Consider the following 17,370-nt stretch of genomic DNA (forward strand, 5'->3'; position numbering starts at 1 on the left):
AGAACTATTGAGCATTGCATTTAGTTACCCATGTACCTTAGTGGATAGTGGTAGACCCATACATAGTCTTCAAAATGGGTAGTCATCCTTTAGTTTGCAAATCTCTTCCCCATAAAAAGTTGGTGTTTTAACATAATAATAATATCAGGAGTCAGGTTCATATTTAATAAAGGGTAATTAAAGTAAAGTATTACGTAGTTATGAGAGTAGTGGATCCAACTACTGAATGTTTGAACTTCGAAGGAGGTTATATCTACCTAATTGTACCATTAGCTCTATTTTTGTTTCTCTTGTGTCCTTTTTATGTTTATACAAAGCTCTATTTTCTCTTTTTTTTCCTCATCTTTGTTATAGGCGATAAATCAATTTTTTCTATTAAAATTGTCAAGTTCTTTTACTACAAGGTTGTTCTACAACCATTTATTCCTCTTGAGCCTTATTCTCTAACTCCATGATATTCTTTGTTTTGGCATTTCATCATAGTTGGAAATAATAACATAGTCTTTAGACATCATGAATGTACCCCCTCTTTGACTTGCCCCTAGAGTAATTGGAGTTTTTGATGTTGAACTATTTTTGTTTCATGAAGCATATTCCAAGGGAAAATCCTTCTCTTGGGTGGCTGAAATGTGTATTGGATTCATAGTCTTCATCATCTAGAGATTTCAAGGTATTCAAACCATAGTTGCATTGAGACATGTCCCTTGGGGTAGAGAACATGTCTCTCTGTTCCTTGATGTATAAGGTATGGGAAATGCCTTAATAGGTGCAAATGAAGTCTCTTGATGTCTCTTGTGTGGAACTCGAGTCTCCTTGAAATTTGCATTAAAAAAAGTTAAAAGAACAATTAAAACACTATAAAACCCGTTTCATTAACCATAGGCATACCACTAAACATATCCATGTATGTCCAACATTCAAGTAAAAGAATAGAAACCATTGTCCATGAGGAGAATATTTGTCATCCATGAGAAGAAGTCGTCATTCATCTAATTGGTAGTGTGCCATTGTCCATGATAAGATAAGATAAGATAAGATATATTTATGAATGTTCAACTATTCAGCACAAATAGGTCAAAGGGATTGATAAGTACAACATTGATGGATACAAAGTGGGAGTTGGAAGGTTGCTCATATAGAATAATATAAAAACATGGTAAAAGCAGATCTAAAATATGCTTATGCTGGATAAGGTCTTTAGTCTAAGACCATGAAACATAAAGAGAGTGATCATGTAGGAATGCAAGTATGTTGATAACCCTAAAACAAAATCTTTTGTAAGGGGGTGATGCTGTCTTGTTTTAGGGGTGTTGATCAACAACCCTTGATTTTCTCATCTAACATCTGATGTTGAATAGAAGAAGCTAATGATAGAAGACTTATTGGAGGATCTAGAAGAGTTGGGAGATTTGGTTTAATACGTGTCTCACCTTTCGAAAGAGGTATCCCTTTACTGAGACTTGGAGGAAGTCTGTTGTTTGTTGGTGCCATGTGAATTGTTCCAGGATCTAAGACGACACATTTGTAAAGGCCTTGTTGGTTAAGGTTGGGTGGTCTTTTGAGGTTTGTCGGATCTAGCAATTGATAAGTTCTATTATTTGCCTGTCTCTTAATGCCTTTGTTTGATGGAAACATTAGAAAGAAAGAAGTAATCAACCCAGAGATGTTTAATTTGGGTGGGGATGGTTGAAGTGAGTGAGATCTAAAGCTAAGGGCCTCCCTCATGCAAAAAGCTAGGGATATTTGGTCTAAGAATTGAAAGAAGGGGGAGAGAGACTTTTGAAATCCACTAAAAGGACAATGAAATCGACCTCTAATCTTGTAATATATGGTATACATGAAGATGAAGAGCTTCTTTGTTTTGGTTTCATGAAGTTGACAACACTAGCAGATTCTATAGGTCCATGTGATGTGATGATCAATGTTGCCTAGATGCTAATGAGACACCACTTGAAATTGCTTGAGAGGAATCTTAAGAGCGTTCATCCAATGCCAAAACATGCAAGGGATTGAACAATAAGGTTGCCCCTTAGATCCATGAAGTGTTCTACATAAAAGGTCATATTTTGGTTTAACCACTTGGGTGGGTTGACTTGTGTAACTTGAATCTATTGTTTGAAGATGTGCTCTTTGAATATATTGACTACTACATGGTTGGAAATAGTTGGTTGGGGCATTAAGAAAATATCTAAAGGGATGGAGGTAGTGCATTGAGATACAAATTGACTGAAGTAGATAGGTGACCTCCTCAAACCAACCACTAGTGTTTGAAGTGGTTATGGCCTTTGAAGAGTGGTAAGTGGGGTAAGGGTTGTGATCTCTGTTGGTTGATGAGTCAACATATTGTTGAACCCAGTGAAGAAGGGAGACAAGACCAAAGATGGTTTTAAATGGCTATGATTTTTTCTTGAATAATGGCCTTGGGAACTTACCTTTGGCATCTGATGATGCAAAGAGCACGAGGAAGGACATTAACTCTCTCTATTATGTCTTAGTTCGACTCAAGTAGACTTGGCCCCCAAACCTTTGAATTATAGAGAAATGTGGGTTTGATAATGTTGTCTATTAGTCACATCTTGGACAAAATGTCTTGAAACTTAGAAAGTGATTTAAAAATCTTTTATGCTAGAGGAGAGCAAGGGAGCCATAGTTTTGCTTGCTTTGAGGCTAGATGGCTTTCCTACATGGGCTTGGAGAACTAATTTCCTAAGTATGCATAGGTGTATGTAATCTTGATCTCCACCCCCTAGAGGTAAAAGTGATATTCGCGAGAGGACGTTCTTCATCCCATCAAATAAATGCATTGCTGCATAAATATGAATAGAAAACTAATATATAAGATGTCTTAAACAATGAATAACACATCAATAGTAAATCATGTCATGAATTCTGAGTCCCGACTTTGCCTCAAAATATCAACAAAAGACAATAAATGTATCTCATCATCAAGAGTCATATATAATGAAATTAGATACGTAAACTACTAACTAATGATTTCCTTTGCCCCTTTATAGGAAAAAGTAATGGCTTTTCCTCTACAGGAAGAAGGCCCTGGGGCTGGAATTGGACTATGATGTCCCTCTAGAAAAAGTAGGAGGTGATAGACTATGTACATTACTGGTGACCATCCTACATGTTGTTTCTTCCTCCTCTTGTTGCTCCTCCTTCACCTCGTCGTCCTCTACCTCTCTCTCTGCCTTGCAGTTGCTACCTCCAACACCTCCTCTTCTAACAAATGAGGGGATGGTTCCATGAAGCAGTGGTGTCTATCCCATCCAATGAGATGACCTCTATGTCAGGTGTTTTTTGAAGTTTCCTCACCTATAATTGGAGATTGTAATAGATGTAGACCATGTCGATAAGATGTTAGGACTCCAACTTGTATGAGGGTCATAAATTATAAAACTAATAAATTATAATTTATAATGAACTTAGACATTTAATTTGAATTTTTTTAACCTGTTGCACTTCTTGGTGTGTATTTTTTCAAATACACTCCAATGGCGCTCACATTTGGAGGAGCTACATGTTTGGTTAAGCACTCAAATGGCAAACTTTTGGAGATTGGGTACCCTGCCACCATAGCTTGAGAACCACACATCCACAACAAATAAGAGAAACATAAGAAAAATATTGAAATTTGAAAGTTGAGGCAAAGTATGAGGAAACAATGAATTTGAAACAAACTAAAGCTTAATTGGCATTTTGGTCTTTCTATTGTGGATAGTTGTGTCAAAGCTAAATATGGCACCTACCGTCTTGTATGTTGCCATTTCTTTAGAAATTTCTTCATGTTCTTTCGAAGATGGCACCATCTTATGGGCACAACCTTTGTCACAGGGTTCATCGAATTTGAACCTTCAGGTTTGAAATTCGGCGAATCCAAAAAAAAATTCAAATTCGTTTAGGTTCGGTGAACCTGATACTTGAACCTCAAATTTGAACCTGAAGGTGAACCTAAAGACGAACCTAAAGCCCAATTTTATAATTAAAAAAAAAAGAATTGGGGTTCGAGGTTAGGTTTCGGGCTGTTTTTGTCAGTTGTTTTAAGGTTTATGAGAAAAACCATGGGCAACACATGGTTTTCTCTTGTTCCGCTTCCCACCAATTAGTTTCTCATGGTGGATACTAGTTTGGATTTATTTACCATGGTTGTCGATAGATTTTCACAAGCCAATTTCAATTTGAGTGTACTTGCTTTATTGTGCTTGGTGCTGCCGTTGCATGTTGTATTCTCTGCAATTTCCTAAATTCAATTTCTAGACGTTGCTTGTCCTCGCCGCCCAGAGTGTGAAGTTAATAGTGGTCGTGATTTGTGGCTCGTGGGTACTCATTGCGAATCATATAGTTTTATTGATTGATTTTGATTTTTTATTATTTTGTCATATATATATATATATTCGAACTTAATGCCAAACCTCATACGAACCTCATCGGAAATTTCGAATTCGATTCAAACTTAATTGTTTCTAAACTTGAATTTGAACCTTAACCATGTGACATAGGGCACAACTAAAGAACCCATCCATCACTTCAACATCAAATATGAAACTAGAGGATTAAGAAAATGCAGGGTTGATGTAGATCCTTGTAGCATGAACGGGATGATGGAGTGTGTTATTCCATCGCTCATCAATCACTCCCCATATCATATGTTGTTTCTCAAACCCCTCATCCCCCTTATCCGCATAATAGCTATGAATGGCTTCCATGGCCCTATCCATGGTCTCACACAAGTAGCCCATAGTGGGCTTGTATCCATCAACCAATCAAAGAACCTTTACCAAAGGTTTAGTAACAACACACACCTCCTCCACTCATGCCCAAAAAGCTCTCTTGATACGAAACTAGCTTGCATTTGGCCTCTCCTCTGAAAGAAACACTTTCTTCACATCCCACATAGATTTCAAGAGAGATTAAAGAGATATGAAGCTATTGACAAATTTTGTAATGGTAGGATGCACCAACTCCTTGTTATTGGTGAATCTTGTCATTAAATTAAGCATATATTCATGATTACATATAAATTTTGTTATTCTTTTGGATGATTCAATAATATCCCATAAGGAATTTCCCTTATATCCTTTGACATGAAATCAATATTGTGTGTAACACAAGGTGTCCAAAACAAATTAAGATACCTCTCCATAAGCAACCTGTTGGCAACAACATAATTTGCAATGTTGTTTGTGATGACTTGGACAACATTTTGTGGACCCACCTCCCAAATGAACATGTCCAACAAATCACATAATAACTGTGCATCTTTGATATGTGCAGATGAATCAACAGATTTCATAAACATTGTAACTTTGAGATAATTAACCACGAAGTTAATAAGGGTTCTACACTTTTTATTAGGCCAAATATCTGATATCACATTTCATCCAGTGTGTTCCCATGATGCCCTATATTCCTTCAGTCTAGCAATGCAATGAGCCTTTTCATTTTGAAGAATAGGCCCTCTCAAGTCATCATAGGAAGGGGCTTTGTACCCTTGGCCAAAAATAACAATAACATCAAACATAGCGTGGTAAAGTGAATTGTTCTTGGCAGTGCTGAAAGGAATGTCATTGCATAGAAAGCACCTACCCACTAGCTTGTTGGCTTCTTTCCTTCTCTTTTCTTTTAAGTGTTTGGCTTGATAGAAGGTTGTGCACTAGGAACAAAAAATGATGAGATATGGGGCTAGCCTTTGTGGAAGGTGATGTTGAACCAATGTTGTGAAAATCGTTATTGGGATTAAATCAGCGAGGGGAAAAATCAGAAAAAATTGTAAAAATCGGGAAAAACGGTAAAAATCGGGAAAAAATCGTAAAATACAAAAATATCATTTATTTTTTATTTTTTATTTTTTTTTAATATCTAAAGCATCTACAACATAAAATAAATACATTGACACATAAATATGATAAAAGAACTAATATATAAGATGTGTAATATCATTTTTAGTGCTACATTACACATAGCAGTGAATCATGTCTTAAATAGTAAGACTTTACTCCGAGTCCCAACTCAGCCTCAAAGTATCAACAAAAATTATAATAATGTATCTCATATCATGAGTCATAATGTCATATACAATGAAATGAACCAAATAACTAATACTATTGGTTTCCTCTGCCCCTCTTGCGAGAAAATGCAATAGCTTTCCCTTTCGCTCTAGATGTAGATGCCGATGGAGTTGGTAGTGGACTCTGCTGTGCTCTAGAAGCTGAAGAACTAGGAGCTAGAGGAGGTAGACCACGTCCTCTATTGGTGGCAAGGATAGCCTGGGTAGGTGGTGTCACCTCCTCCTTCAGTTGCTCCTCCCCCTGTTGCTCTTCCTCCTCTTGCTCCTCCCCTTCTACGCCTTCCACTACCTCTTGCTCTAACCAATCATCGACAGACTCCATGAGAGGCCTCTCGGCCTCAACGCTCCATGCAACAGTGGTGTCAATCCCATCCAATGAGATGTCCTCCATATCAGGTATCCTCTCAAGTTGCCTCACCCACAATCAAAGATTGTAGTAGACGTAGACCATGTCATTAAGTTGCTAGGACTCCAACTTGTACAAAGATCATAAAATAACAATTATAAAAAAATATTATTTAATGAATTCAAAAAATTAATTGGAAATTTGGAATATTTTAAGTTTTAAGTTTAACCTGTTGCGTTTCTTGTTGTGTATATTTTCAAATACACTCCAGTTGTGCTCGCATCTTGAGGAGCTACATGTTTGGTTGAGGACTCAAATTGCAAGCTTTTTGCAGATGGGGTACTCTGGCACTATAGCGAGTCCACCATGCATCTACAACAAAATTACAAATAAGATAAACATAAGAAAAAAATGAAATTTGAAAGTTGAAGCAAAGTATGAAGTTATGAATTTGAAGAGACAATGAAATTTGAAACAAACTAAAAAATACCTGGCATTTGAGTCTTCCTATCAACCACAACCATCTCAAAGCCAAATGTGCCACCTGCCATCCTGTATATCTCCATTTCTTTGGAGATTTCTGCACGTTCTGCTGGAGATCGCACCATCCTCTGAACACAAGTTAAGAATCCATCCATGATCTCAGCATCAAATAAGAACCCACATGGGTAAGAAAATGCAGGGTTTAGGTAGATCCCTGCAGCATGAATGGGACGATGGAATGTGTTGTTCCATCGTTCATCAATTACTTCCCATAGGAGGGGTTGTTTATGAAACCCCTCATCTTCCTTATCATCATAGTAGGCCCGAATGGAGTTTTTGGCTTTGTCCATGGCCTCATACAAATAGCCCATTGCGGGATTCTCACCATCAACTAATCGAAGAACCTTTACCAAAGGTTCAGTAACGGTGCACACTCTCGCACTCCCGCCCCAAATTTTTCCTGGTATGAAACTAATTTGCATATGGCCTTTCCCTCTGGTTTGCGGCTAATTGTCAAAGCACACCACTCCTTTGAAAGAAACATTCTCTTCACATCCCACATAGAATTCAAGAGGGATTGAAGAGATATGAAACTGGTGGCAAATTGTGTAATGGCGGGGCTTGCCAACTCCTTGTTGTTAGTGAATTCTCTCATCAAGCTAAGCACAAATGCATGATTATATATAAATTTTGTAATGCTTTTTGATGAGTCAACAATATCTTTGACAAAGGAAATTTTTCCTATATCCTCCAACATCAAATCAATACAATGTGCAGCATAAGGTGTCCAAAATAAAGTAGGATGCCTCTCCATAAGCATCTTGCCAGTAGCAACATAATTGCAGCATTGCCCATTATGACCTGGACAACATGTTTTGCACCCACTTCCAAAATAAACACATCCAACAAATCACATAATAATTTTGCATCTTTGATATGTGAAGATTCGCCAACAGATTTCATAAACATTGTCCCCTTGGGACAACTAACCAAGAAATTTATAAGGGTTCTTCCCTTTTGGTCGGTCCAAACATCTTACATCATAGTGCATCTTGTTCATGTCCATGATGCTCTAACCTCCTCCAATCTGTTTGTGCAGTCAACCTTTTCATCTTGAAGAATGTGGCCTCTAAAGTCATCATAAGAGGGGATTTTGTACCCTGGGCCAACAATTGCAATAACATCAACAATAGGCTGGAAAAATAGATTATTCCTTGCAACGCTGAAAGGAATATCACTCCAAATGAGAAATTTGCCCAACAACTTGTCAACTTGTTTTTTCTCAATTTTTTAAGCATTGAAGTCATAGATGGTTGTGAACTAGGCGTGGTTCTAGGAACAAAAAATGATGAGGTAACTACAGGGTTGGTTGTAGACATTGATGCTGAAGTAGAACCAATGCCACTTGCATATTCACCTCCTAACACTTTCCTTGCTAGTTGCTTCTTCAGATCTGCTTTGGTCACTTTGTCTTGCTCTAATTCTTCCAATGATCTCATGGCTCTTCGGATGATTTTCGCATTTGTATTGGTGCAAGGCCCTACATCACGTCCAGGGATTTGTGCAAGGTGATATTTCAATCTATAACCCCCCTTGACATATGCTGCCCACGCAACTTGCAAGACAAGTTCATTCTATCAAACCCTCCATCAGGTTTGCCAAATTCCCACAGAGGGTCTAATTTCCTTTGCGTGTTTGTAACTTGGTTGAACTCTTGAGTTTTAATGTAAGATGAAGTTTGAAGTTGAATCTATGGCACAATAAGAATTGCAAGTTAAAAAAAATTACATACATGACACAACACATTGAATTTTTGACAAACAAAAAAGAAAACCTCAACTCAATCCAACAATAATAGAAAAAATGCACATTCAAACCCAATAAAAAATGATGCAAAAAAATAGAGCACAAGAAAAAATTAAACTAATAAATCTAACAATCAAGTTTTTGCATTTTTGACCAAAATGAACCCTCTCCACTCTATGCAACAAAAATGAAAAAAAACACCATCAAATCCACTCAAAAATCATTGATAATCAATGGGTTATAGAAACCCAAGCAAAAACAAGAAAAAAACCAAAACAAAATGGCCAAATTTGGTGCCCATACCTGGAAACCACGATTTGTCGAAGAAATTTGGTCCAAACACGAAGTTCTCTTGCTTGGGATGCTAAAATCTCCCGTTTTTCTCCTCCCCTACCTTAGTAGATGCCTTCCTCTCTTCCTCAGCTCTCAAACGAGTTCGCTGTCTGCTAAAAATAAGAAATAAAACTCATAAATTTGCTTATAGAATGCGCTCTCCCGGTGCCTCGTGATTTTTCCGGTTTTCCAAAAAATCGAAAATTTTTCAGCGTTTTTTTGGGAAAAAATCTTTATAAAAATCGCACGATAATATTGTCTCCAAAAAATCGCGATTTTTTCAGCGATTTTTTGGAAAAAAAAACTTTGTAAAAATCGCACGATAATATCGCCTGAGCCAAAAAACCGCAATTAAAAAAAAAAATCGCGATAATATCGCGATTTTCGCAACACTGTGTTGAACAACCACTCTCACTTGCCCCCATTCTTCCCTTTGCAATGTAATGTGTCAAAATGGCCTTGTTACTTTTGGCAAAATCTTTATCTTATAGTGATTTGATGGCAATACAAATGATTTTTGGAGATGCGTCAGCAAAGTTCTATGTCATGTCTTGAATTTGTGCAAGGTGGTATTTCAATCGAGATATTCCCCTTGTCATATGCTTCCCACACAACTTGCAACTCAAAATTTGTTTATTGCACCCCCCCAGATTCATCATATTCCCAAATATGTCCAAAATTCTTAGCATTTTGATTTTATTCTTCAATGTAAGCTTGGATCTAGTGCACAATAAAAATCAACATCTTTACAAACAAGAAACCTTCTCCACTCAATGAAACAATAATGGCAAAAACATACACTCCCTCCCCCTAGCAAAATCATGGAAAATAAATGGGTGATTGAAAATCTAAGGAAAAACTAAGAAAAAACAAAAAAACAGGGCCAAATATGATGCCCATACTTGCAAGTGCGAGGTTTGTTGAGCAAACTCGACCCATAGTGCAATTTTCTTCAGGATTGGCTCCTAAAAATTGCTATTATTCTCCTCCTTCACACTAGGAAATTAATTCTTATGCTTCTTTGCTCTCTAATCCCTAGCCTCTATTTGCAAAATAAGACAAAAAAAACCAAAATTGATTTTATAAGTCCAATTTGGGTGCAACTCTGCGATTTTTTTTTGTTGACTCATGATTTTTTTGGTTATTTTTGCTATATTATCATGATTATAATGGCGCGGAAATAATAGCCCATATTATTGGCCAATATTATTGCTGCCTTCGAAAAATCGCAATACGATGGTTTTTTTCACGATAATATTGCGTTGTTGGCAACACTTATTTATATCATCCTATAGTATATGCCATGGGGTTACCTTCTTGAAGTTTCTTGCATGTGAGTGATACTTGAAGCATCTGTATTATCTACGTTGAGCAATTGTTAAATATTCATTGAGTTGATAATTTATTTTTCACCTAAATGTTTTGTAGTGGTTTTGTTGAAGGAGCAATTTGATGTTTGGGCACTTGCTAAAGTAGTTGGTGTGATAATGAGTAATGAAAATACATCCTTTATTGTTGGGCAGAAATTTTTGTTGCTTAATTGCTATAAAGTACAATTTTATTCCATTAGGACACATGATTACTTGTGTTTTCCTTTTGTATTGGATGTTCCCTTAAAGGTTTTATAGGGGCCTTGATCTTTGCACAAGCTTGAAAACAAGGTTCAGAGATGCCTTTCTAAACATATTTTGTTAATAGATAGAAACAAAAGAAGACAAAGTTGCAAAGATATTGCCTAAATCTGATTTGGATGAGTAGGATCATCAACTTTCTTACCTTTTTCTCGAGGTATGCAAATCTTTCATTGGAAAGGTCATTGAGGTTGAAAAGTAGATGATGATTGACCATGCACTGTTCATAAATTTGTTTCTCAATGTTTGAAGCCTCCCAAATTGCTCAAACAATTTAACTATTTTGTCAATATTTAGAGTTCATTTTTCAACATCAATCGAAGGTTAAACCTCCTTCTTATAGTTCTTTCTTTGAAGATTCAAGATTTTACATATTGCCTACAATTATCATGTTCACAAGGTTGATAGCTATGGTGCAAGCTGTTTTATAGTATGTTGACTGTCACTTAACCTTCAATAAGAAGTTAAAGTTTCCTTCAAAAGAATCTATGACATCAAGCCTAACATTAATGACACCTTCATAAAGGTCTTCAAAAGCTTGACGGTTGAAATTTTTCACCATCTTGTTTTCCTTATTGATTTTGGTAAGTCAAGTCGGAGGAAATGAGCAAATTTCCCTTCACCCATTCTTCTTGAAATGATTGATCAAAATCTACTCAAGTTGTAATACTACTAGTGTGGAGGCTCTTGTACCACTTGCAAGCATGTTCTTGCAAGGCTTCTATTAATAACTTTATCATGGCATCTTTGAGTGCAACCAATGAGTTGTTGATCAATTTGTGTTAAGCTTCCAAAATGGTCTTTTAACTGATATTGTATTCTTGCAATTGCAACACAATTCAAGGGCGCATTTTTATTGATTGCATATGATGCCATTGTTGAGAAAGTACTTGAAGTTGTAGAAACTGAAGAGTACTTGCCACTATCTTACTAAGAAAACTCTTACTAGACATCCAAGGAGAACTTTTGATTTTTGATTGTTAGAAGAGCTTCTCTTGATTATTCAAGATTAGGTATAATTATTTATCTAGATAGAATCTTGAAGGCTTGCTAGGCACATCTAGATTGAACTATCCTCAAAAAATGGAGTTGGAGGAGGGAATATATCATCTACAAACTATGCTCACCAACATGTGTAATTGTACTATTGAAGTCCATAGTGGCTTCGAGAAGATTTAATATCTATATGCATAACTCTATCATGACATCCTTGTGTACGATCAATTAATCATTGATGAATTCATATTAAGCTTCCAACTGGTCTTTGTGATATTGTGTTGTTTACTTGAAACAGATGAAGAAACTTTCTATATTTATCTGTACTGTTATGAGGTTGTCCTACAATAGCATTGCAATTCAGGAATGCATATCTAGTAATTGTCTGCCATGTCATAGTTGAGAAAGAGGTTGAGAAAGGTTCTTGAAATTGTATAACTTGAAGGAGAACTTACCACAACTGTGTAGATCCATTTTTTTTATTCTTGATTGTTGGAAAATCTCCTTTGGATTTTATTCGAAATCATGTATAATTCTTTATTTGGATTGAATCTTCAAGTCACCCTAGGCAGGCCTGTCCAGATTGTACTATCCTCACAAAATTGGAGTTGTCTGATGAGGTATTTGATCTTCAACAAACTCGTGTGTAGTTGTACTATTGGATCATGAGGAATTGGACGTCATCCCCACCATTGGCGCAATTTTTTTTTTATCACCTTAGAATGTGCCCTCGAGATTTAAATCCCTAAGGGGTTTGAGAACATTTAAGGTCACATGATTTTGTCACCAAAGAATGATAAGTTTTACCCATGCTGTGCTCTTAGATATGAGAGAGGAAAGAGGAAACCATAGAAAGTTACCTTACTAAGGCACATAAATGTTAAGTCTTGTTGACAAGTAAGCCTAATGGCTAATTATACTAGCACATGATTCTGTGAGTGTTCTTGGCTGCAATTTTGATGTTTTTTTTCTTCAGTAGAGTTGTTTTTTAATTGAAAAGTGGGTGTATCTTGCCCATAAAAGTAGTTCTTTTCCTTGCATCATAGAAGGTCCCCTAATTGGTCTCAAACTATGTTGCATGAAATGTCCAGGAACCCAGCGTTTCGGGCTGTACGGTACCCAAAATGCCAAAACACAGCTGAAACATTGAGTGCCGTATTGTACAGTGTTCTATGATTTGGGGACATTGTATGGTACGATACCCGATGTTTCAGCTATGATTTGGCCCTTTTCTGCTGCATTTTGGCCTTTTTAGGCATTTCTTGGGCCCCACATGTGGCCAGCCTGTTTGTGGGGCCTGATTTCCAGCTAAATTTGACTCTAAATCAATTAGTTGCTGGAGGTTTTTTCTAGAAGAATTTTACTATTAAAATAATAAAAAAAGAATTTTCAGAATAAAAATAAGAAACATCTAGATACCCAACAGCGATTTCCTATCGATAAAAAACTGCTTGCTTCACTCATTTCTCACGCACTCTACAGCTACAGGAACTTCCTACAGTGGCAGCAACTGTTTATGGATTTTGCGTCATGTAATCATCTATAAGAATTAATAAAGACTTGGTTTTCCTTCTAAATTCTCATCTATGGGTATTTTCTGGCAAGATAATGTGTTATTCACTTTATATATATATTTATAAGCACTTTATAATGTGTTATTCAATTTTTATATATATAATGTTTCGGCAGGCGTTTCCATTTTTGGGAGTTGATGTTTCTAAACGTACCTGTTTTGGAAACTCTGAAACATTTTGGTTTAAAACGTTTCGGCCGACATTTCCATTTTTGGGAGGTTGATGTTTCTGAATGTACCTGTTTCGGAAACTCTGAAACATTTTGGTGTTTTGTGCAACATAGGTCTCAGATAAACTCATAAATCAATCCTACAGGGCACAGTGAACTAGGGCAAGAACACATTCTTTAGGCAAAGCCTAAAAAAGTGTGGTAGATATAATTATGGTAAGGCTGAAATGGATGCATGCCAAGACTAGCACTTGAGTATGCTTGGAATAATCCACAATAGTAACCTAAAACTGGTCCAGAAGTGGACTGATAAAAAATTTCATAAACTTGGATCTGAAAAACTCTGAAAATATCCAAAACATTGGCAACCTGAAAAGCTAAAAAAATGGAAATATTTGATCTTTGCAACACTTATTTCAATTTCCCTAACAGGCATGCACAGATTGAGAGTCTAGCAAGCCTTAAGGAGCTTGTGGGGCTTGGGTGCAAAGGTTCAGGTTTGGCTGTAAAGGGCAATCTCAAATCTTATAATAAGAGACCTAACACGGCAACGCATAATTCAAGTGTTAGCAGGTTAATATATTTCACAGGTTTGCTAAACATATCTTTTCCAACCCTAGTTAGAGGATAATCATTAAGGTATTTGGACAAGTTGACCCTCAAGCAAACTCTTTTTTTTGGGACAATGTAAACAAATCCTTATGGTTGTGATAGATAACTCCGCCAAGAGGCATATAAATCTATTTGAAGAAAGGCCAATATTACAAGGTAGGCCAAGAAACTGGACTCACATAGGGCAACACAATTCAGCACTTTGCTTGAAAATGAAATTATGATATGATTGCAAGAAGATGAGGTTTTGCTTCTACAATCCCAAGGACTGGGGTTAAAGATTTCATACCAGGAAGAATTGTTCAGAAAGTAAAGGTTTTTTTGTTTTTTGTTTATTCGGTTAGGCTGCAACTGGTCTTACAAAGCCAACCATGAGACTCCTGCACCTCCATCTACGCCTTGACCACGGCCTTCAGAGTAACGTGGCAGACGAAATAGCCAAGAAATATCTGCTGCAAATATTGACCACAAACAAAATCATATTTAGAAACAGAGATATCTAGCAGTGTTTTATCAAGATTAGGCCCATTAGCTTGTGGATGATTTTCAGGGTAAACTTTTGTGGCCTTTTCAGTGGCACTCTCTTGATATATTTATCTAGACTCGATTGTGATGACAACAGGATGAACTATTGCACATGGAATTGTCAATAGAAATATTGGATTTGTCTTTGATTGAGCCATTATCAGCTCACAAATTCCATTGTGGGAAGCTAGGCCAATTGAGGTTGCCCCAGGCCAGGCAGGCAACAGGACTGCAACTAAAAGCCAGGGAAGGACATAATTAACAGGCAGATGCATGCAGCCACAAACCCACAAGATCTGTTAACACCTAATGATCTTATAATGGTAACTAAAAACGTTAACAATTTTCAAATGAGCTGACCACTAATTTTCTGTTTCCTTTGCCTTGTAACAACCTCTCTATGGTATTCATTGTAAGGGGGGAGTCCTTAAAGGAACAATGATAGAAGGAGAAGCCTTTCTTGTTGCCACCGGCCTTGAGCATGGTGCCTATCCAAAAGGCAGTCCCCTCCAGCTTCAAACCTAATTTTCCCTCTCTTGAGATGAAAATGTCCAAGGATTCTCTAGACCGTTGAAATATATCTGGTTGCTAGTTTATTTAATATTATTGCTGGCTACGATTTTTGCTACAATAGAGTTTGTAACATTGACATATGTTATTTGCTTACTAGATTTTCATTGTAGTGGTTTGAATATTCATTATAAATATAAAATAAGTGTAACACTTTTTAAGTAATGGTGTCCCATGGTTTGTGCTTGTGAAACTTGTATTATGTGCTTTGTGGATGATAGAGACAGACACTGATTTCATGTTTAAATAAGTAATGAAGTTGTTATGTTAGTTTATTTTAATTGATTACATAGAGGTGATGGATTGGTGAGGTTGTTGTGCTACATCCTTGCTGGGTGATTAACTAAAGTTTTTTTGCTCTAATATTTGTAGATGGGTGGACGAGGTTGTGCCAGATGCTCCTTGGGTGATCACAAAAGAGTTTTTAGACAAGCACCAAATCGACTTTGTTGCTCATGACGCCCTTCCGTATGACATTCAACCCTTGGAACTAAACAACTTTGCTTTATTTTAAAAATATTGTTACTTGTTAGTGGAATCATGAAATGGAGACCAATGTAGACATGTTTTGGTTGGTTTTAGCTTTTTATCTTTTAATATTCTTAGCCTTTGGAGACATCTTAAATATTCCAATATGGTTATTCAACTTCCTGATTGCAGAATATTGCATCACTAGGATGTGTAATGATAACCCATTTTTCATGTGTAAAGATGTCAAAACTTGATCTGGTTGTGAAAAAAATATGATTTGATTAAAATTTTGCAGGGAATGTTACCATACCATGCCCAAAGATTGTACTGACCTTTCAATTGTGTCTTTCTCAACTTACATGGATCAGGAATCTTATATGCATTTCTATACATAGTTGTGTCAAATGCTCACTTTGAACAAGTGGGATTTTAGACCACTTGTCAAATTATCACTTCGCTACAGGCTTGTAAGTACATTGTACTGGGGGCTTTCCTCTTATTTCATCAGCTTCAGCTCCACCTTTTCCATTCACAAACACCCGTAAAATCCCCCACTCAACTTGTTTGAGTGGTATTCATTTCCTTCACAAATATTTGTCCTATCTGTAGATGAAGTCCTCCCTTATTTATTTTTGTTTCCAGTGGGTATCTTAAGCTCTTCTAGGTATTTTTAATCTATCTTGGTGTAATTGATCAAGTTGTTGGAGCCATATTACACTAGAGAACATCTGATATAGCTGGCTTGTTAAGTTTAGGATAACAATGGTATGTTCTATGCTTAGAGCAATTTTACTTCTATTTCTTTATTAGCCCAATATCAATATCCAGATTAGCAATCACATCAACATGATAGTAAAATGCAGATAAAACATAAACAATAACAATAGAAGACTAGTCAAGACACGAGGACACAAGATATGGCACTAGCCAGGGACAAACTCCAATGTGGGAAAACCTTTGATCAATTCTTCTTATAATTCTTCAAAAGTTCAGTAGAGAGAGAGTACAATGTATAATATTTACTTGTCTAATTACAGTGAAAATTTGATCAGTCAAACAATAGAAACAAAAAGCCCTAACCATAAAGTCAACATCCTAGCATAGGGAGTACTGGTGGTACACGATGCGTCCATCGGTAGTACTATGGTTCCTATCCTCATTTCCCTACTCATTGGCTAGATGAGAGTTACTTCCCATGAGTCCCGGATTGCATGGGTAGGATGTGCCGGCAGGAGAAGGTGAACCACTCAACCTATGCATATGTCACCATGGGATATCACAGGGGAATGTGAACCACTCACCCTGTACATCGCGCACCATTATGGGAAGGTGAACCACTCACCCTATGGTCGCTTATCGCTCCAAGAAGTACCCCAAGCCCCCCAGAGCTCCCAAAGCTCAACATCCATCTCATATAGGACCCTCTTTAAGAGGGTCTCTCCACGACTCCAAGTTGTTCATGGAAGGTTAATAATTTGACCTGCCCTAGGGGCATCGTAAGAATATCGGTGACCTGATCATCAGTGCCAATGTGTTGGAGCCTTATTTCTCCCTGTTGTACCATATCGTGGATAAAGTGGTAGCTGATATCAATATGCTTGGACCGGTCATGAAACACAGGATTCTCCAAAAGACGAATCCCACTTTGGTTGTCACAGAAGATCACGGTGGTATCAAACACATGTCCAAACAGATCACTAAAAAGCTTCCTCAACCAAACTGCTTCACAGGAGGCCAAACTAGCAGCCTTGTATTCTGCCTCAGCGGTGCTCAAGGCAACC

At 37.0% G+C, this 17,370-nt stretch overlaps 1 protein-coding gene across 3 annotated transcripts in view; it reads left to right on the top strand.

Moving 5' to 3' along the window:
* The window catches only part of LOC149224560 (choline-phosphate cytidylyltransferase 2-like), a 91,849-nt gene that overhangs the window by 5,226 nt on the left and 69,253 nt on the right, over window positions 1-17,370 (top strand). For all 3 annotated transcript variants that reach the window (XM_089386156.1, XM_089386158.1, XM_089386157.1), the window contains exon 3: window positions 15,491-15,586. In XM_089386156.1, coding sequence (XP_089242282.1) covers window positions 15,491-15,586 — 96 coding nt within the window. The remainder of the gene's footprint in view (window positions 1-15,490; window positions 15,587-17,370) is intronic.

This window comes from Pinus tabuliformis, chromosome Q (assembly GCF_031772625.1).
Source record: "Pinus tabuliformis cultivar Carrire ecotype Pingquan chromosome Q, CPIR1, whole genome shotgun sequence".
Classification (NCBI taxonomy): domain Eukaryota; kingdom Viridiplantae; phylum Streptophyta; class Pinopsida; order Pinales; family Pinaceae; genus Pinus; species Pinus tabuliformis.